Raw genomic sequence first — 14,638 nt, forward strand, 5'->3', positions numbered from 1 at the left:
TTATATATATTATACATGTGTTCACTGTGTATTATTTAAACCTAATGCATAGTACTATTAACAGACATAAACATATCAATTTTATGTTCACATAAACTATATGACATAATTGTTCATGTTTTTAAATATGAATTTGGTTCTAATACGGTATACCTTTAATGTACTATAGATAAACAAACAAAAATCATTACCTCTTTGACAATATCATTGGCTATACTGCCATGGTAGAATCTGTCAGAACCTTCAGCAGCTATTTTATCTAGTGTAGCGGCTAGATCAGGTCTAACAATAGTATCTCCTTCTTTCTTCAACGTGCCATCTGGTAGCGTATAAAAGTCTGCTAACTTCGATTCCATGAAATCAACTTCTCTGAACTTTGGGCTTTTGAAGACCATGTCTGGAAAAGAAGTATAACCTTTACCATGCTAAAGATCTAGAATGGACAAGTCCATCATTTAATTTGGGCAGTATCACTTATTATTCAAAAGGGTGTTTACTGAAAAATTGCTGACTGAATAGCAAACAGTGCAGACCACGATCAGCCGGCACAACGGGCTAAAGTATAAAGTTCTTGCATTCTGTTGTCCTGTATTTATTTGTGTACTCTTATCAGCTGAACAATGTAATCAACTTTAAAACTTATCTAAAGTTACCCCTATGTGCACAGACAGATGGATACATGTGCTTAGATTCTAATTATTAAATAATATAATTACCAGCATAAATTTCCATAATTGAAAAGTCAGATAATCTCTGATTTTGCTCGTACATTTAATTTGGGAAGAGAATGTATTTTTCCTTATTTTCTCTATCTCATTGCTACCCACTGTTGGTCAGATTTTACAGCTCTTTACAGCTTTCAAGCTGTTGATAAGATTAACATTTTTAATTCTGATAGGTGTATTCTATCTGTTTTCACTTCTTGGGAACAGTCTATTAATCTTTATTTTTTCTAGTCTACCTGTGTAAGAAACCATCGTTTATATGACTGGAAAATTGTTGAAAAAGACGTTAAACCCGAACACACACATACACTATCTGTGTAAGAGATCATTTTAATCTCAAGTAAAACAGGATAGTAGTTTACCTGTATGTCCAGTCATTTTAAAGCCATTTCTTGCTATATCTGCTGCTGGTGCTACTACATATTTCCAAGCCAACCTGAAGAAAAGAAAAAAAACTTCTGGCTTAAAAATCCCTTTCATTTCAGTCACAGAGCATCACCGGAGATAAGTAGTCACAGACTGGGACTAGGAACAATTGATCATTTACTAATTTGCTCTTGAAAGGTTACCAGTTTATACTGAATAATGCTGCACATTAACTAAATAAGAGCTCATAGAACACAAAATGCCCCCTTGATGCATTCAGTAATTGCATAAGGAACAGAAATTATTTGGTCACTGAACACAAATCTTCCACTGTTCTGTGTCAATATGACCTTGACCTTTGACATCAAATCAATAGGGGTTATCTGCTGATCATGATCAGCTTCTCTATCAAGTTTCGTGATCCTAGGCTCAAGCGTTCTTGAGTTATCCTGAAACCGTTTAACTGTTCCAGGTCACGGTGAGCTTGACCTTTGACCTATTGACCTCAAAATCAATAGGGGTCATTTGCTGGTCATGATTAACCTCCCTCAATTTTGCTAGTAATAGAACTTGGCCAAAGACTTATTGTCAAACACATTTTGTTCAAGTCTAGTGAAGATCAGATGAGAACTGTTCGACTTAGAGCAATGTGCCCAATCAGGTGATCGCGCTATGTCATTTTGAGCTCGAAAGTAAAAGTGGAAAGGTAAACAAAAATTATATATCAGGGCATAAGTTTTTCATTCAATATATTGTTTTAATAGCATGCACATGATTCGAAACCTATATGAAAATGCTTCTCCTGGTACTACCAATTTCCTACCTAAACCCTCTCGTTTTTATATTAATGCTACTCCTTTCACTTTCAAGCTCAAAATGACCTAGCATGATCACTTGATAGGGCACACTGTAGAGTGATCACGTGACAGGACACAGTGTAGAGTGTGGACAAGAGATTTGTGACAGACACACAGACAGGAGTAAATCAATATGTCTCTTACACCACTGTGTGTTGGGAGACATAATTATTAATTTTCATTAAGACCATTTCTTTATGATTTCATGGTTGGGTCAATTCACAAGTTTTTAATCATAATGAAAGAGTAAACTTTTAATTCAGCTGATGTTCTAAGGTCAACATCTATGAATATCCCAAAGAAATAACCATGTTTGGCACAAACCACACAATTTTGATTTTTTTTGTGTCCACGAAATCAAATGATTTTACAATATGTGCCTCTGTTCGCAGGGCTTTGCTCTCCAAGGGTGTTGTTCACAGAGTTAATACCCCAGTCACACATACTGCACAGATAGCTACATTTGATAATGGATAGAAACATAGTAATCCGTATTCATTAGTACCTGAGCTATACCTTAAGATAGTAATCCATATCAATCCGTACCAATATGTACAGCTCAGGTACCAATATGTACAGCTCGGGTACCAATATGTACAGCTCAGGTACCAATATGTACAGCTCGGGTACCAATATGTACAGCTCGGGTACCAATATGTACAGCTCAGGTACCAATAAGTACAGCTCAGATACCAATATGTACAGCTCAGGTACCAATATGTACAGCTCAGGTATGGATTGATATGGCTTACTACGTTTTCATCAATGGCCAGACATAGCTATCCGCACATATGTGTGACTGGGGTATAATGCTATACTCTGACCAGCTGTATGATGCTATCATTTTTTTTTATAAAATGTTCATTAGTAGTCTGCATCAGCAAAATTGCTGGAAACTATGTTGAACTGAAATTTCAGCACAGGGACATTATTGCAAATGCCTCAAAATGAAGATATGTAATAGTTCCTAGAAAATTGTGTTTTTACAGGCATTTAACTTTCCAAAAGTGTGACCTCTATTTACAGTCCTTCTCCAGGATTCAATTTATACATAAGAAGTCAACTGATCAAGTGAAACAACACTTTCTTTCTATGATTTGGTGTTGTTTAATTTTTTTTCAAAATATGAAACTAATCATTAATTGTATGTCATGTAAATTTGTAAAACAACATGTAACTTACTTTCCATATTTCGTGTGAGCTTTCTCCATACCCATCAGTTCTCCTGGTACTGCCACAGATGTTGCTCCCTGCAGACAGTAGTGTAAAATTGTTACCAGTATAAAATGTGAGTAAATTTCCTTTGTGGTTTTAATGATTCGCAGGAAGAGCTGTCATTGACGAGAAATATTTCATTGCTTTACTGACAAAAACATTGAGAACAGGATGGTATACTGCCAGAGATTTCTGCAAAAGAATCCCTTTATAAAAAGTTTTCAATTGAACTTAAGTGTTTGCAAAATGTGTATTGCAAAATCTTGTGAGTGCAAAGTTGAAATCAGCCACACCATGAGAAAACCAACATAGTGGCTTTGCAACCAGCATGGATCCAGACCAGCATGCGCATCCGCGCAGTCTGGTCAGCATCCATGCTGATCCCTAGTGGTTTCTATAATTGCGATAGGCTTTGAAAGCAAACAGCATGGATCCTGACCAGAAAGCACAGATGCGCAGGCTGGTTTGGATCCATGCTGGTCGCAAAGCCACTATGGTGGTTTTCTGCAGGCTGGTTTGGATCCATGCTGGTCGCAACGCCACTATGTTGGTTTTCTCATTGTGCGGCTCAAATGGTAATGAAGACAGTTTCAATTCTTTCAACTTTCCATTTTGAAGTGATGTAAATATGCATTCAATGATGATGGTTCACACAGAACACATTGATTAATGCCATTTTTACACTGCAATGTTCAGAGACTGGTTTGCAGATTTATTCACATAATAATTTATATTTTATCTACAATTTTCAACACACAGTCTAACTTTTGCTGACTCGGCAAAATCTTGGCTAAAACAATAACCAGGTATTTCTGACTATAAAATTTCTACCAAAAAATGGCTAAACAAAATTGCAAGTAAAACCAATATTTTGCATGCTGGTTTCTTGAACACAAAAAAAAATTGTGAGCATAAAAAGAAAAAGATAAATTCTACTTCAGAGGGGCTGACATCAGATTACTATACATAAAACAAGCATGTCTAGACATAATAATAAGAATAAAGTAAACAAAGCTGTCTTTTCATTACATTCCAAAATATATTAATATCTTAAGCACATTATCATCATCAAAACTTACTAATTTCATCCGAGAGTTATCAGCCTTGTATATTGAAGATTTCACTCCAGCAGGGGCTGTCTCCCTGAAGTCAAACACTTCAGACTTCTCAATTTTATGGTCATGGACAAGCATGAAACCACCCCTACAATGAAAGTTTCATATGAAATTCTCCAGTGGCGTAAGAGGGTGTCTGATGTAAAGGCAAGCTCACAGCAACGTATCACACATTGCCTGCTGCACAGTAAATGGGCCAAATGTGTTAGCATCAAAGTCAAAAATTAAAGTTAAAGATTTCTTACCTGTTAAGCCTTTTTCATGAAGTTATATGTTTTAACTTCATGAAAAAGTAAAATAATACATAACTTTTTGCTGATTTTTGTTTTTATACATCATTTTCTATCAGTGGTTGGGCAAGGGGACGGACATTACATGGGAATGTAAAAAGCTTGTTTCTGAAGCTGTTTACTGTCATTAAGATGAGAAAATTCACCAAATCAATAAACCAGTACATCTTTACAAGAAACTTATAAAAAATTTGCCAAAAATTGAAAAAAAAAAATTTTTTTGTTATTTTACCTGTTGAAGCAGAGAAGGAAAAAAACAGCCATACTCATATTTTTCCTGTTACCATTTATAATATTATACTTAATTGGATAACAACCTTTTAAATGAAGACACAAGAACATCAGTTATTAAACAATTCAGTTTTTTGTATATTTCTTTTTTATTTAGGCTTCAAAACTAGTAAAGAGAAACTGATGGCAAAGGGGGACGGACGTTACATAATGAGGGGACGGACGTTACACTAATTATATACATTTGTTTTTCAAGCTTTAATGTGGCTCTACTGAATAAAAACAGATTCTGTTAATGTTAAACCTATCTAGATGAATGAAAAATGATACAAAGTAATAAAATAAAAAGAAATATGCTGAATTAGAGTCTTAAAATATGGAGGGAAAAAGAAAACAGTATTTTTTAATCAGGAAATTGATAGTGTTCGTCCTATATATTCACTGACAGGTGTTTCTAAATTTTCATTATTATGCTAATGTCATTCAATAAAAGATATGTGTGTGGTAATGGTACATCTGACTGCTAGACTTAAGTAAATTAGGATGGACGTTACAAATTCACCATAATTTCTAACAATTTTTTTTTGCAAAAACTATGTTGAAGCATAAAACAAAACGAAACAGAACAAAATGAGAAAACGTATTAAAATATTTCTTTTCATGAACATGTAAATGATATGTATCATATAATATCATACACTTTTAAGAAAGTGACAGTAATCATCATCTCAGCACAAGAAGGGGATAAGAGCTCTGACATCAAACACTTTTTTAACCGAGGTGAGGAGGATCATTTTGTTTCACTTTGAATTTCACAGATACCACTATAAATCATATTAATATACATAGATTAAGAAAAATCCCTTAAGTATGTAATCTGAAAGTAATGCTGAAAATACATTTATATAGACAGTATTTTCTATTCCCCTGTTTTGGGGATTGAAGGAAGGATCCATTAGGAGGGGAAAAATATGCTGTAATAACAAATACTATTTGGGTCCTTAATATGAGTTTGAAAAAAAAATACCCTGGACCCTGTACAACAGTTGGTACATTTACTTAAATATCTGTGATTCATTGCCATGACACATCAGATTTTGTTTATGAAATGATCATAATTTAGAAAAAAAAATTTATTCAATTTAAGGGTCTACACAACCATATGGCCATTATTACTGGCATGAGCCTGGATCATAAAATTAGTTCAACTTAAAAGAATTTCACACATTTAGTCCCACTCCTAATCTGCATATGACAGCAAGCTCCTCCCCTTTCTCAGTTTTTCAAAAGAAATCACTTTGTATATACAAGGTTCATTAACGAGTCAGTGTTTTTACAAGGACTAGGTATGGATCCAGAAATGTATATACAGGGTCCAGTTTTATGGCACCTTGTATAACGCTTAAGTTTTCCCAAAGTATGTGTTTATACAAGACTCGTTAAGAGGGTAAGTGTTGTTTTTAGAATCTTACAAGGATCCAGAGATATATACATGTATGAACTGGGCCCAGTTAAGTGGATCCATTTTATCAGTTTTGTATATTTTTCTCATGTTGTTTTTATAGCCAACTGTTGTTCCAGCAGGGGTCTCGTTACATGTGACATATTATTCTTTTGAATAATGTCCTCATATTTGTAAATAAATGTTTCATTGGGAATGATTTAACACACACCATCTTTATTTATCAATATATAACCTACAAAAAGTTACTGATGAATAACAAAATCAGAATATATGAAATATTCAATTATCACAATTTTTGTAACATCCGTCCCTTTTCTGTAACGTCCGTCCCCCTATTTTTCAGATGAAGATGATACAACATCATATAAATCTAAATGAATCTTTTTATTTATTTATTACTTATTGATGCATGTCCTATCAAACAGGAGTTAATTTCATTTAAATTTCCTCACATAGCATAAAAAACAAAGATTTTTGCTCTAATTTTCAGGTTTTTTTCTAGTTTTCAATTTAAAATACTCAAAAGTATGAAAAAAAATTTTTTTCAACATTGTTTTTGATAATTTCATACTTTATACATACTCTTGTGAAATAATAGTATCAGATATTACCATCAAAACATGAAAACACTGCATTTTGTACAAGATTAAGAAAAGCATATATAGGGGGACGGACGTTACAGGGACGGACGTTACACATAACTTTTGATATTTCATCATTTTTTTCTCAGCAAGGCTGCAGATCTATTTATTTTTCATTTTTTCATGATAGGTATGTCATTAAGCATATATGAAAGTAATTAATATCAATATATTCATATTCAATTATAAAATAATAGCGGGGGACGGACGTTACACTTTTTTTCACGCAAATGGTTTTTTGGGTGCTTAAATGGACTTTTTTTACTAAAATGTCCATTGATAAGTGCTGCAAGCATTTTTTTCATATTCTACAAATACATAGTAAGACAGTGAGCAAGAAAATTATTTTGAATATGTAAAATTAAGACATTTTGTGTTCAATTCAAAATTTAGCATTTTTGTTAAAAACAGTGGTGTTACACGAGTCACTCTTTATTATCATATTCATAAAAATGTAACGATTTCAGTGATCATTAATGTTATACATCATTTTAAAGCTAATAAAATTATCTGTTTAAAGGTATTCAAATCAAACTTATATTTTGTTATTTGAAAATACTGTAGCATTTTTTGAAAAGTGTAAAAATCCAATGCTAACGCATTACATGAAAGAACGGCCTATTTTCAGCCATAAAATGGCTTTCAAATTTTTTTTTTGGTTGATTATGTGATTTTTTTTTACTGCAGCATTTGAATACTACTAAGACACATTGAAAACAGTTTTAACAAAACTTGAAACAGATGTTCCTCTATAAATAAAATGCAGTTACATGTTTTTTGAAAAAATTGGCCCATTTACTGTGCAGCAGGCAACATGTGATGTTAAAGCATTTCACTCTGAGAAACTCCTTCAGAATAGGCTTGATTCTGGACATATATTGGCAGAAAACGACAGCATGAATCAAACAGAAACTAGAAATGTGTCCATGGGACACAGATGCCCCCACTACATGACATTAAAATGACAATTTTTTCCCAGGTCAGGGTCCAAAAACTCTAGGTCAAATACTTTTGGAGCTACGCACGACACAACATTAAAATGACCCATTTTTAACTAAGTCAGTGGCTATAACTCCTACATGACTGAATGAATCCAGACGCGAAACCCCAGGTGCACAACTGCATATGCTGACCAACATTCCTGTAAACTTTGATGATTCTAGGTCAAATACTTTTGGAGCTATGCGCGACACAACATTAAAATGACCAATTTTTTACTAAGTCAGGGGCCATAACTCTTACATGACTGGATGAATCCGGATGCGAAACCCCAGGTGCACAACTGCACATGCTGACCAACATTCCTGTAAACTTTGGTGACTCTAGGTCAAATACTTTTGGAGCTATGCGCGACACAACATTAAAATGACCAATTTTTTACTAAGTCAGGTGCCATAACTCCTACATGACTGGATGAATCCGGACGCGAAACCCCAGGTGCACAACTACACATGCTGACCAACATTCCTGTAAAGTTTTGTGACTCTAGGTCATATACTTTTGGAGCTAGGCGCGACACAACATTAAAATGACCAATTTTTACAAAGTCAGGGGCCATAACTTCTACATGACTGAATGAATCCGGACGCGAAACCCCAGGTGCCCAACTACACATGCTGACCAACATTCCTGTAAAGTTTTGTGACTCTAGGTCATATACTTTTGGAGCTAGGCGCGACACAACATTAAAATGACCAATTTTTACAAAGTCAGGGGCCATAACTTCTACATGACTGAATGAATTCGGACGCGAAACCCTAGGTGCACAACTACACATGCTGACCAACACTCCTGTAAAGTTTTGTGACTCTACGTCAAATACTTTCAGAGCTACGCACGACACAACATTTTCGGACGGGCGGGCGGACGGACGGACGGACAAGAGCAAATCTATATGCCCCCCCCCTCCCCCAAAGTGCGGGCATAAAAAATCTGTTTTTGCCAAGTATGCATTTATTAATATCTTCTAAACATTCTTTGATTTTTATATGCAAAACATATTATCCAGAGCAAAGTGTCTTGATATTAAGTCAATTTCTGCTCTGCACTATTGGCTGTTAATAAACAAAACATAATGGGTAATAATTCAATACTTAAAAAAAATTAAACTGAGATGAACTGTGATGTAAAACTTACAAACTGAAAAACTTACCCTCCTAATCCAGAGATCTCTGCATTTATTACACCCATACAAAACATTGAAGCTACGGCAGCATCTACAGCATTACCTCCCTTCTCTAACATTTGTAAGCCGACGTTGGAACATTCTTCAATACCAGTGGCAACTGCTGAATTAGCACCAATCTGCAAGAAGACAACACAGCATTACCAGTAGCTGAAACTTCCCATTCTGGAAACAATCCATGTGGGTTTTTTCCCTATCTCCCAAATGGGAAACTCTTTTTTCTTACATGTTTCTCAGAATATGAATTAACCAACTATCATTTATATACAACAAAACATACAGTATTTACAATTTTGATTTTCAGAAACAGCTTATTATTAAAGCCACTAAACACTAACTAAATTCCAATTAAAAATTCTGAGAGTTTCATTATGATTTCAACATTACACTGACAAACTGTACTTTTGTATCCTTCCACCAAAGAAACAACTATACAAAAGTTTGCTATTATAACTGTCTAAATTATTAACAAAAAATCATCTGTAACTCCTATGAAAATGAGCCGACATTTAAAAACTGTACAAACAAAACAGATGTTAAAGCAGGCCAAGTTCACCAGGAACAGCCTCTTCACCTACACAGAACTTTGATAAACAAGCAGTACTGTATTAATATCTAATAAAATTTATAAAGAATGAAATTACCTGTGGGGGGCCAAGGTAGATTGACAATATCAATGCCACTGTTATAACAACAGAAAACACAAATGCACTAATCACTATAATCCTCAGTCCTCGACTCTGGTCTTGCAATCTAATGTAAAGAAAAAGTCTTTAAAATAACTGCAGAAGATTCCATAAAAAGCATAATTATACTGTTGTATCATTTAATTTTGCTGGCATGAAATTTCGCAGATATGCCAAATTGGGCATTTCTACGCAGTCTTTATTTCGATCATTTTGTTTCAGACATGCCATAAAGTTGTTATGTTTCCACATTCGCGCAGTCTTAAATTCGCACAATGATCAATGCGAAAATTAATCCTACGCGAACAATAATGATACCACAGTAATATTTATTACAACATATAAATATATATTATTCAGTACATTTTTTCCACTTTAAGTCTTCCTGTTTTGATCATCTACACATTTCCAGGGGATGCTCTTGATTGTCTTTTGCCAAATCAGTAAATACAATTTCTTACATTCAGTTAAAGTTTTTCAAGAATTAGACTGCATCCGGCAAAAACATGAAATATTAATCCTAGCACACAAGACACTGGTCTGTTGTGCAATAGTATAACTATAAAAGCACTAAAATCAGTTCAGAAACTTTTGTACATTTGTTTTATACTTTTACACAAAAGAAACTTCTCTAAGTAGTATCATGTTTGTTATAAATGATGACTTCAGACTGGATTTTCTGGATTCCGGAAGAAATTAACTCAGTCTACACCTGTTTCAAAAAAAAATCCAGTTTTTAAAAAAAAAATTAACAGTTTAATACTAGACTAAGTGTGATCAGTTCATTTAAAGATATATTATGCCCAAAATTCATATCTGAAAATATGAACAATTGCTTCACAGTATGACTGAATCAGTTTACTGATAAACGTAAAACAAACATGTTGTTTGTATGTTCTGTGTGTTAAGTTTAAACATACTATGCATGAAAATGTAATGCCAAGAAAAATTGGTAGTTTTTTTTTTAAACAAATCGTAAAATGGATTTTACTAGTAGTAACATTTAATTGTGATTGCAGCTCTATATAATGTTAGTTTAATTTGGCAAAGTTAAACACAATCAATGAGGTGTTTCTAGATATGAATTAATCAATAAAAAATAAAACATTCTAGGTGGAAGATGGGAACAATACATCTTTAAATAAGATAAAGGAGTTTTATAAACAGAATGACAAACACATACACAGCTTTCCCGGCTTCAAGTACTTTCTTTGGCTTCTTCAGTGGATCACTGTCAGAGTGGGCGGGGCTTTCATTGACTGACATGGTCTGAATGTTACCATCATTGTCCAGTAACTCCGCCTTGTCACCTATAGACAAATACATAACATATAAAATAGTTTTATTCAAGTCTGGTGATGCAGACATAGTGGTCCAATGGTAACACTGACTGACTACGAAACCAGGGGTCATGAGTTCGAATTTGAGACCCCGCTCCTCCAACTAAAATTACTAACACTGGGATAAGAGTCCTGTGTATGGGTGCTTTACGCCTGACACACTAAAGAATCAGGGAAACTTCTGGAATTGGAGCGTCTTCTGTATCTTGCACTATCCTCCAACTAACATTTCTAACTGTCTTCTGGAAGAGTCGCCCATACAGGTTACCAGTGGCTACCATAAATAAACATTACTACATATACAAAGAAACATCTGGTGACTCTGATCCTTTAATCTTTAATGCAGGAGAGACGTAACTGGGAAATTAATATTAACTTAAATTTCAAATATTCAATTTCAAAACTTTAGACATTAACTATTACTAATAGGGAAAGTAGATTCTAACCTTACCCAAGTTTCTTTTTTTACTTCTTGTGTCATATCAAAATTTGCCAATAAGACTTATTCTAGCTACTAGCAGTTTCTATAAAATACATGTAGACTGAAACCAGTATATTTCATGTTTATCAATACTATCTCCACAGTGTAATTAATAAGAGACTTTTCTGTGCAAGTCAGATAAACTGATCACAGTAATGTATTATTTGATGAAGACCTACCAGTTCCAATAACATTGGTTTTTTGTATCTTTGGACTGAGCTAGATGCATGAGGTGATTATACCAGTATGTGCCATGAGTCCCATGTATACATACAAATTTAAGAAATAAAAACAACATAATGTACCTGGAGAACCAGTTTCTTCAAGTTTGTCATAAGTTCCTTCCGAAGTCATCACTGTTCAGACCTGTAGATCTGAAAAATCAAACATGTAAAACACTGAAATTTAAACAAACAAAATATTTGACCCAAGGTAAATTTTTAGTTAAAGTCCTTTGGGAAGTATTTGTGTGAAAACTGTGTGTACATATGTTACGTCATGCTTTGATTTACCTGGCAGACAAAGCTAATGCACTTAGTAACAAAAGCTGCCGGAGGACAGCAACGCTCGAGAAAAAAACTGCTAAGTTGAAAAGGGGGCATAATTTTGTAACAAGGGCACTGCCTTGCGGGTGCAGATGCTCATCTGACTTTTTTGTCTCTGTATAATTATTATTATTAATAGAAATATTGTCCTACCCGATATTTTCTAAGTCTAAGTTTATGTTTGTTGCTGTACAGTGTCAGCTTTTGATGGTGAACAAGTGTTGCAAGTTTTAAAACAACAGCTTTGATATGACCTGAACACAAAACTTAACCAAGAAATTTGATTTTCTAAGACCAAATTGGGCCATAATTCTTGCAAAAAGCAATGTAGAGTTACGGTACTTGCTGTGCAGAGTAAGCTTTTAATTGCAAATAATTGCTCCAAGTTTTAAAGCAAGAAAAATCTCAAAACACAATTCAGATTAGAGGTAGTCAGTTTTGGTATCGCTGAAAGAAATGTAAAATGAAACAAGAGCTGTCCCTAAGACAGCCAATGCTCGACTATTCGAAATATTGTCCCAGAAGCAGGAAAATGTTACCCTGAATGTTAAAATATCAATCAGTTTCAATCCAATATCTGCATAAGTTTTGGAGATAGTAACTTGCATGCAAAACTTTAACCAGAAGTTTTATGTTCAAAAGGGGACATAATTTGACCAAAATGCACGTCAGAGTTATGGGACTTGGTGCAATCAACTAGTGTTATAAACCCGAAGGCAAGTTTCAAGTTTCAATTTAATATCTGCATTTGTTCTGCAGATAGTAACTTGCACGCAAAACTTTAACCAGAATTTTCTTAGTCCAAAAGGGGGCATAATTTGCCCAAAATACTTGTCAGAGTTACGGGACTTGACCCAGTGAGGTTGGTAGTTGATCTAGAAAAATAAAAAATAAGTTTCAAATATAATTATGCCTTTAAGTAATAGCTGTATGTACTTGCATGCAAAACTTTAACCAGGATTTTCTAAGTCCAAATGGGGGCATAATTTGGCCTAAATGCAGGTCAGAGTTATGGGACTTGATGCTATCAACTAGTTTTATAACCCCGAAGACACATGTGAAGTTTCAATTCAATATCTGCATTAGTTTTGGAGATAGTAACTTGCATGTATATCTTTAACCAGGATTTTCTAAGTCCAAAAGGGGGCATAATTTCTTCAAAATACATGTCAGAGTTGTGGAACTTGACCCAGTGAGGTTGGTAATTGACCTAGAAAGAAACAAGAGCTGTCAGCTGACAGCGCGCTCGACTATTCTCAGTGCTTGATAGTATAATACTGTAAAATCATTTAATTTCGTGGGCATGAAATTTCGTGGTTTTTGGTCAAAACTATAATTTCGTGGGGATATGAATTCGTGGATTTCAACTTTTGAACATAAAATGAATGGGAATTTTACTTGTTCATTGGGATTAAATTTCATGGATTGACTCAAACAAGAAATCCACGAAAATTAGTCCCCCACGAATATTAATGATTTCACAGTATAAGCTATGAGTAAAACTTTAACATTACAATAAGCATATTCTAAGTCAAAAAGGGGCTATAATTCAGTCAAAATGCTGATAGAGTTGCCTACTCCTTTTTACAGACTTGGGTCATGATGGTAAACAAGTATGCAAAATATGAAAGCAATATCTCAATGGACTTTGAAAATATTTGGGGTGGTAGGCAAACTTTAACATTACAATAAGCATATTCTAAGTCAAAAAGGGGCCATAATTCAGTCAAAATGCTTGATAGAGTTGCCTCCTCCTTTGTACAGACTGGGGTTATGAAAATGTCTTACATATTTTTCTCTTCTTTTACATAACAAAATGACACTTTCTAGATAGTGTGCGTACAAATTACATTTTTTTTATATGATTGTAGCAGAAATAGCCATTACAATTTTAGATAATTATATGAACTTGGAGATGATCTAAACATCCCATACATCTATTTTTTGAATTTTTTTACATAAAACTTTTTCCTCTAACTTTTCACATTTCTCCATAAACTTAAAAAAATATATATAACAAGAGCTGTCTCCATAGGATGACACATGCCCCCGATGGCACTTTGAATGAATAGTTATGGCCGATGTTAGTATTTAGGACCTTTGACCTAAGGACCTGGGTCTTGCGCGCGACACGTTGTCTTACTGTGCCACACATTCATGCGTAGTTATTTTAAAATCCATGCATGAATGACAAAGATATGGACCGGACACGCCCATCATTGCACTATCATGAAATATGACCTTTAACGTCTAAGTGTGACCTTGACTTTTGAGCTACGGACCTGGGTCTTGCGCGCGACACGTCGTCTTACTGTGGTACACATTCATGCCCAAAAATTTTAAAATCCATGCATGAATGACAAAGATATGGACCGGACACGCCCATCAATGCACTATCATGAAATATGACCTTTAACGTCTAAGTGTGACCTTGACCTTTGAGTTACAGACCTGGGTCTTGCACGCGACACGTCGTCTTACTGTGCCACACATTCA

The 14,638-nt window shown here is 34.4% G+C and overlaps 1 protein-coding gene across 1 annotated transcript in view; it reads right to left on the reverse strand.

The window, feature by feature from the left end:
- LOC123533712 (glutathione hydrolase 1 proenzyme-like) overlaps positions 1-14,638 on the reverse strand; it is a 35,562-nt gene that overhangs the window by 15,596 nt on the left and 5,328 nt on the right. Inside the window, exons 2-9 of the mRNA XM_053519799.1 lie at positions 11,903-11,971; positions 10,960-11,086; positions 9,735-9,843; positions 9,058-9,209; positions 4,243-4,366; positions 3,131-3,198; positions 1,088-1,161; positions 192-397 (exon numbers count right to left, since the gene is read on the reverse strand). Of these exons, the coding sequence (XP_053375774.1) occupies positions 192-397; positions 1,088-1,161; positions 3,131-3,198; positions 4,243-4,366; positions 9,058-9,209; positions 9,735-9,843; positions 10,960-11,086; positions 11,903-11,951 (909 nt within the window). The 5' untranslated portion in view covers positions 11,952-11,971. The remainder of the gene's footprint in view (positions 1-191; positions 398-1,087; positions 1,162-3,130; positions 3,199-4,242; positions 4,367-9,057; positions 9,210-9,734; positions 9,844-10,959; positions 11,087-11,902; positions 11,972-14,638) is intronic.

The sequence above is a fragment of the Mercenaria mercenaria genome, chromosome 12, assembly GCF_021730395.1.
Source record: "Mercenaria mercenaria strain notata chromosome 12, MADL_Memer_1, whole genome shotgun sequence".
In the NCBI taxonomy this organism is placed as follows: Eukaryota; Metazoa; Mollusca; class Bivalvia; order Venerida; family Veneridae; genus Mercenaria; species Mercenaria mercenaria.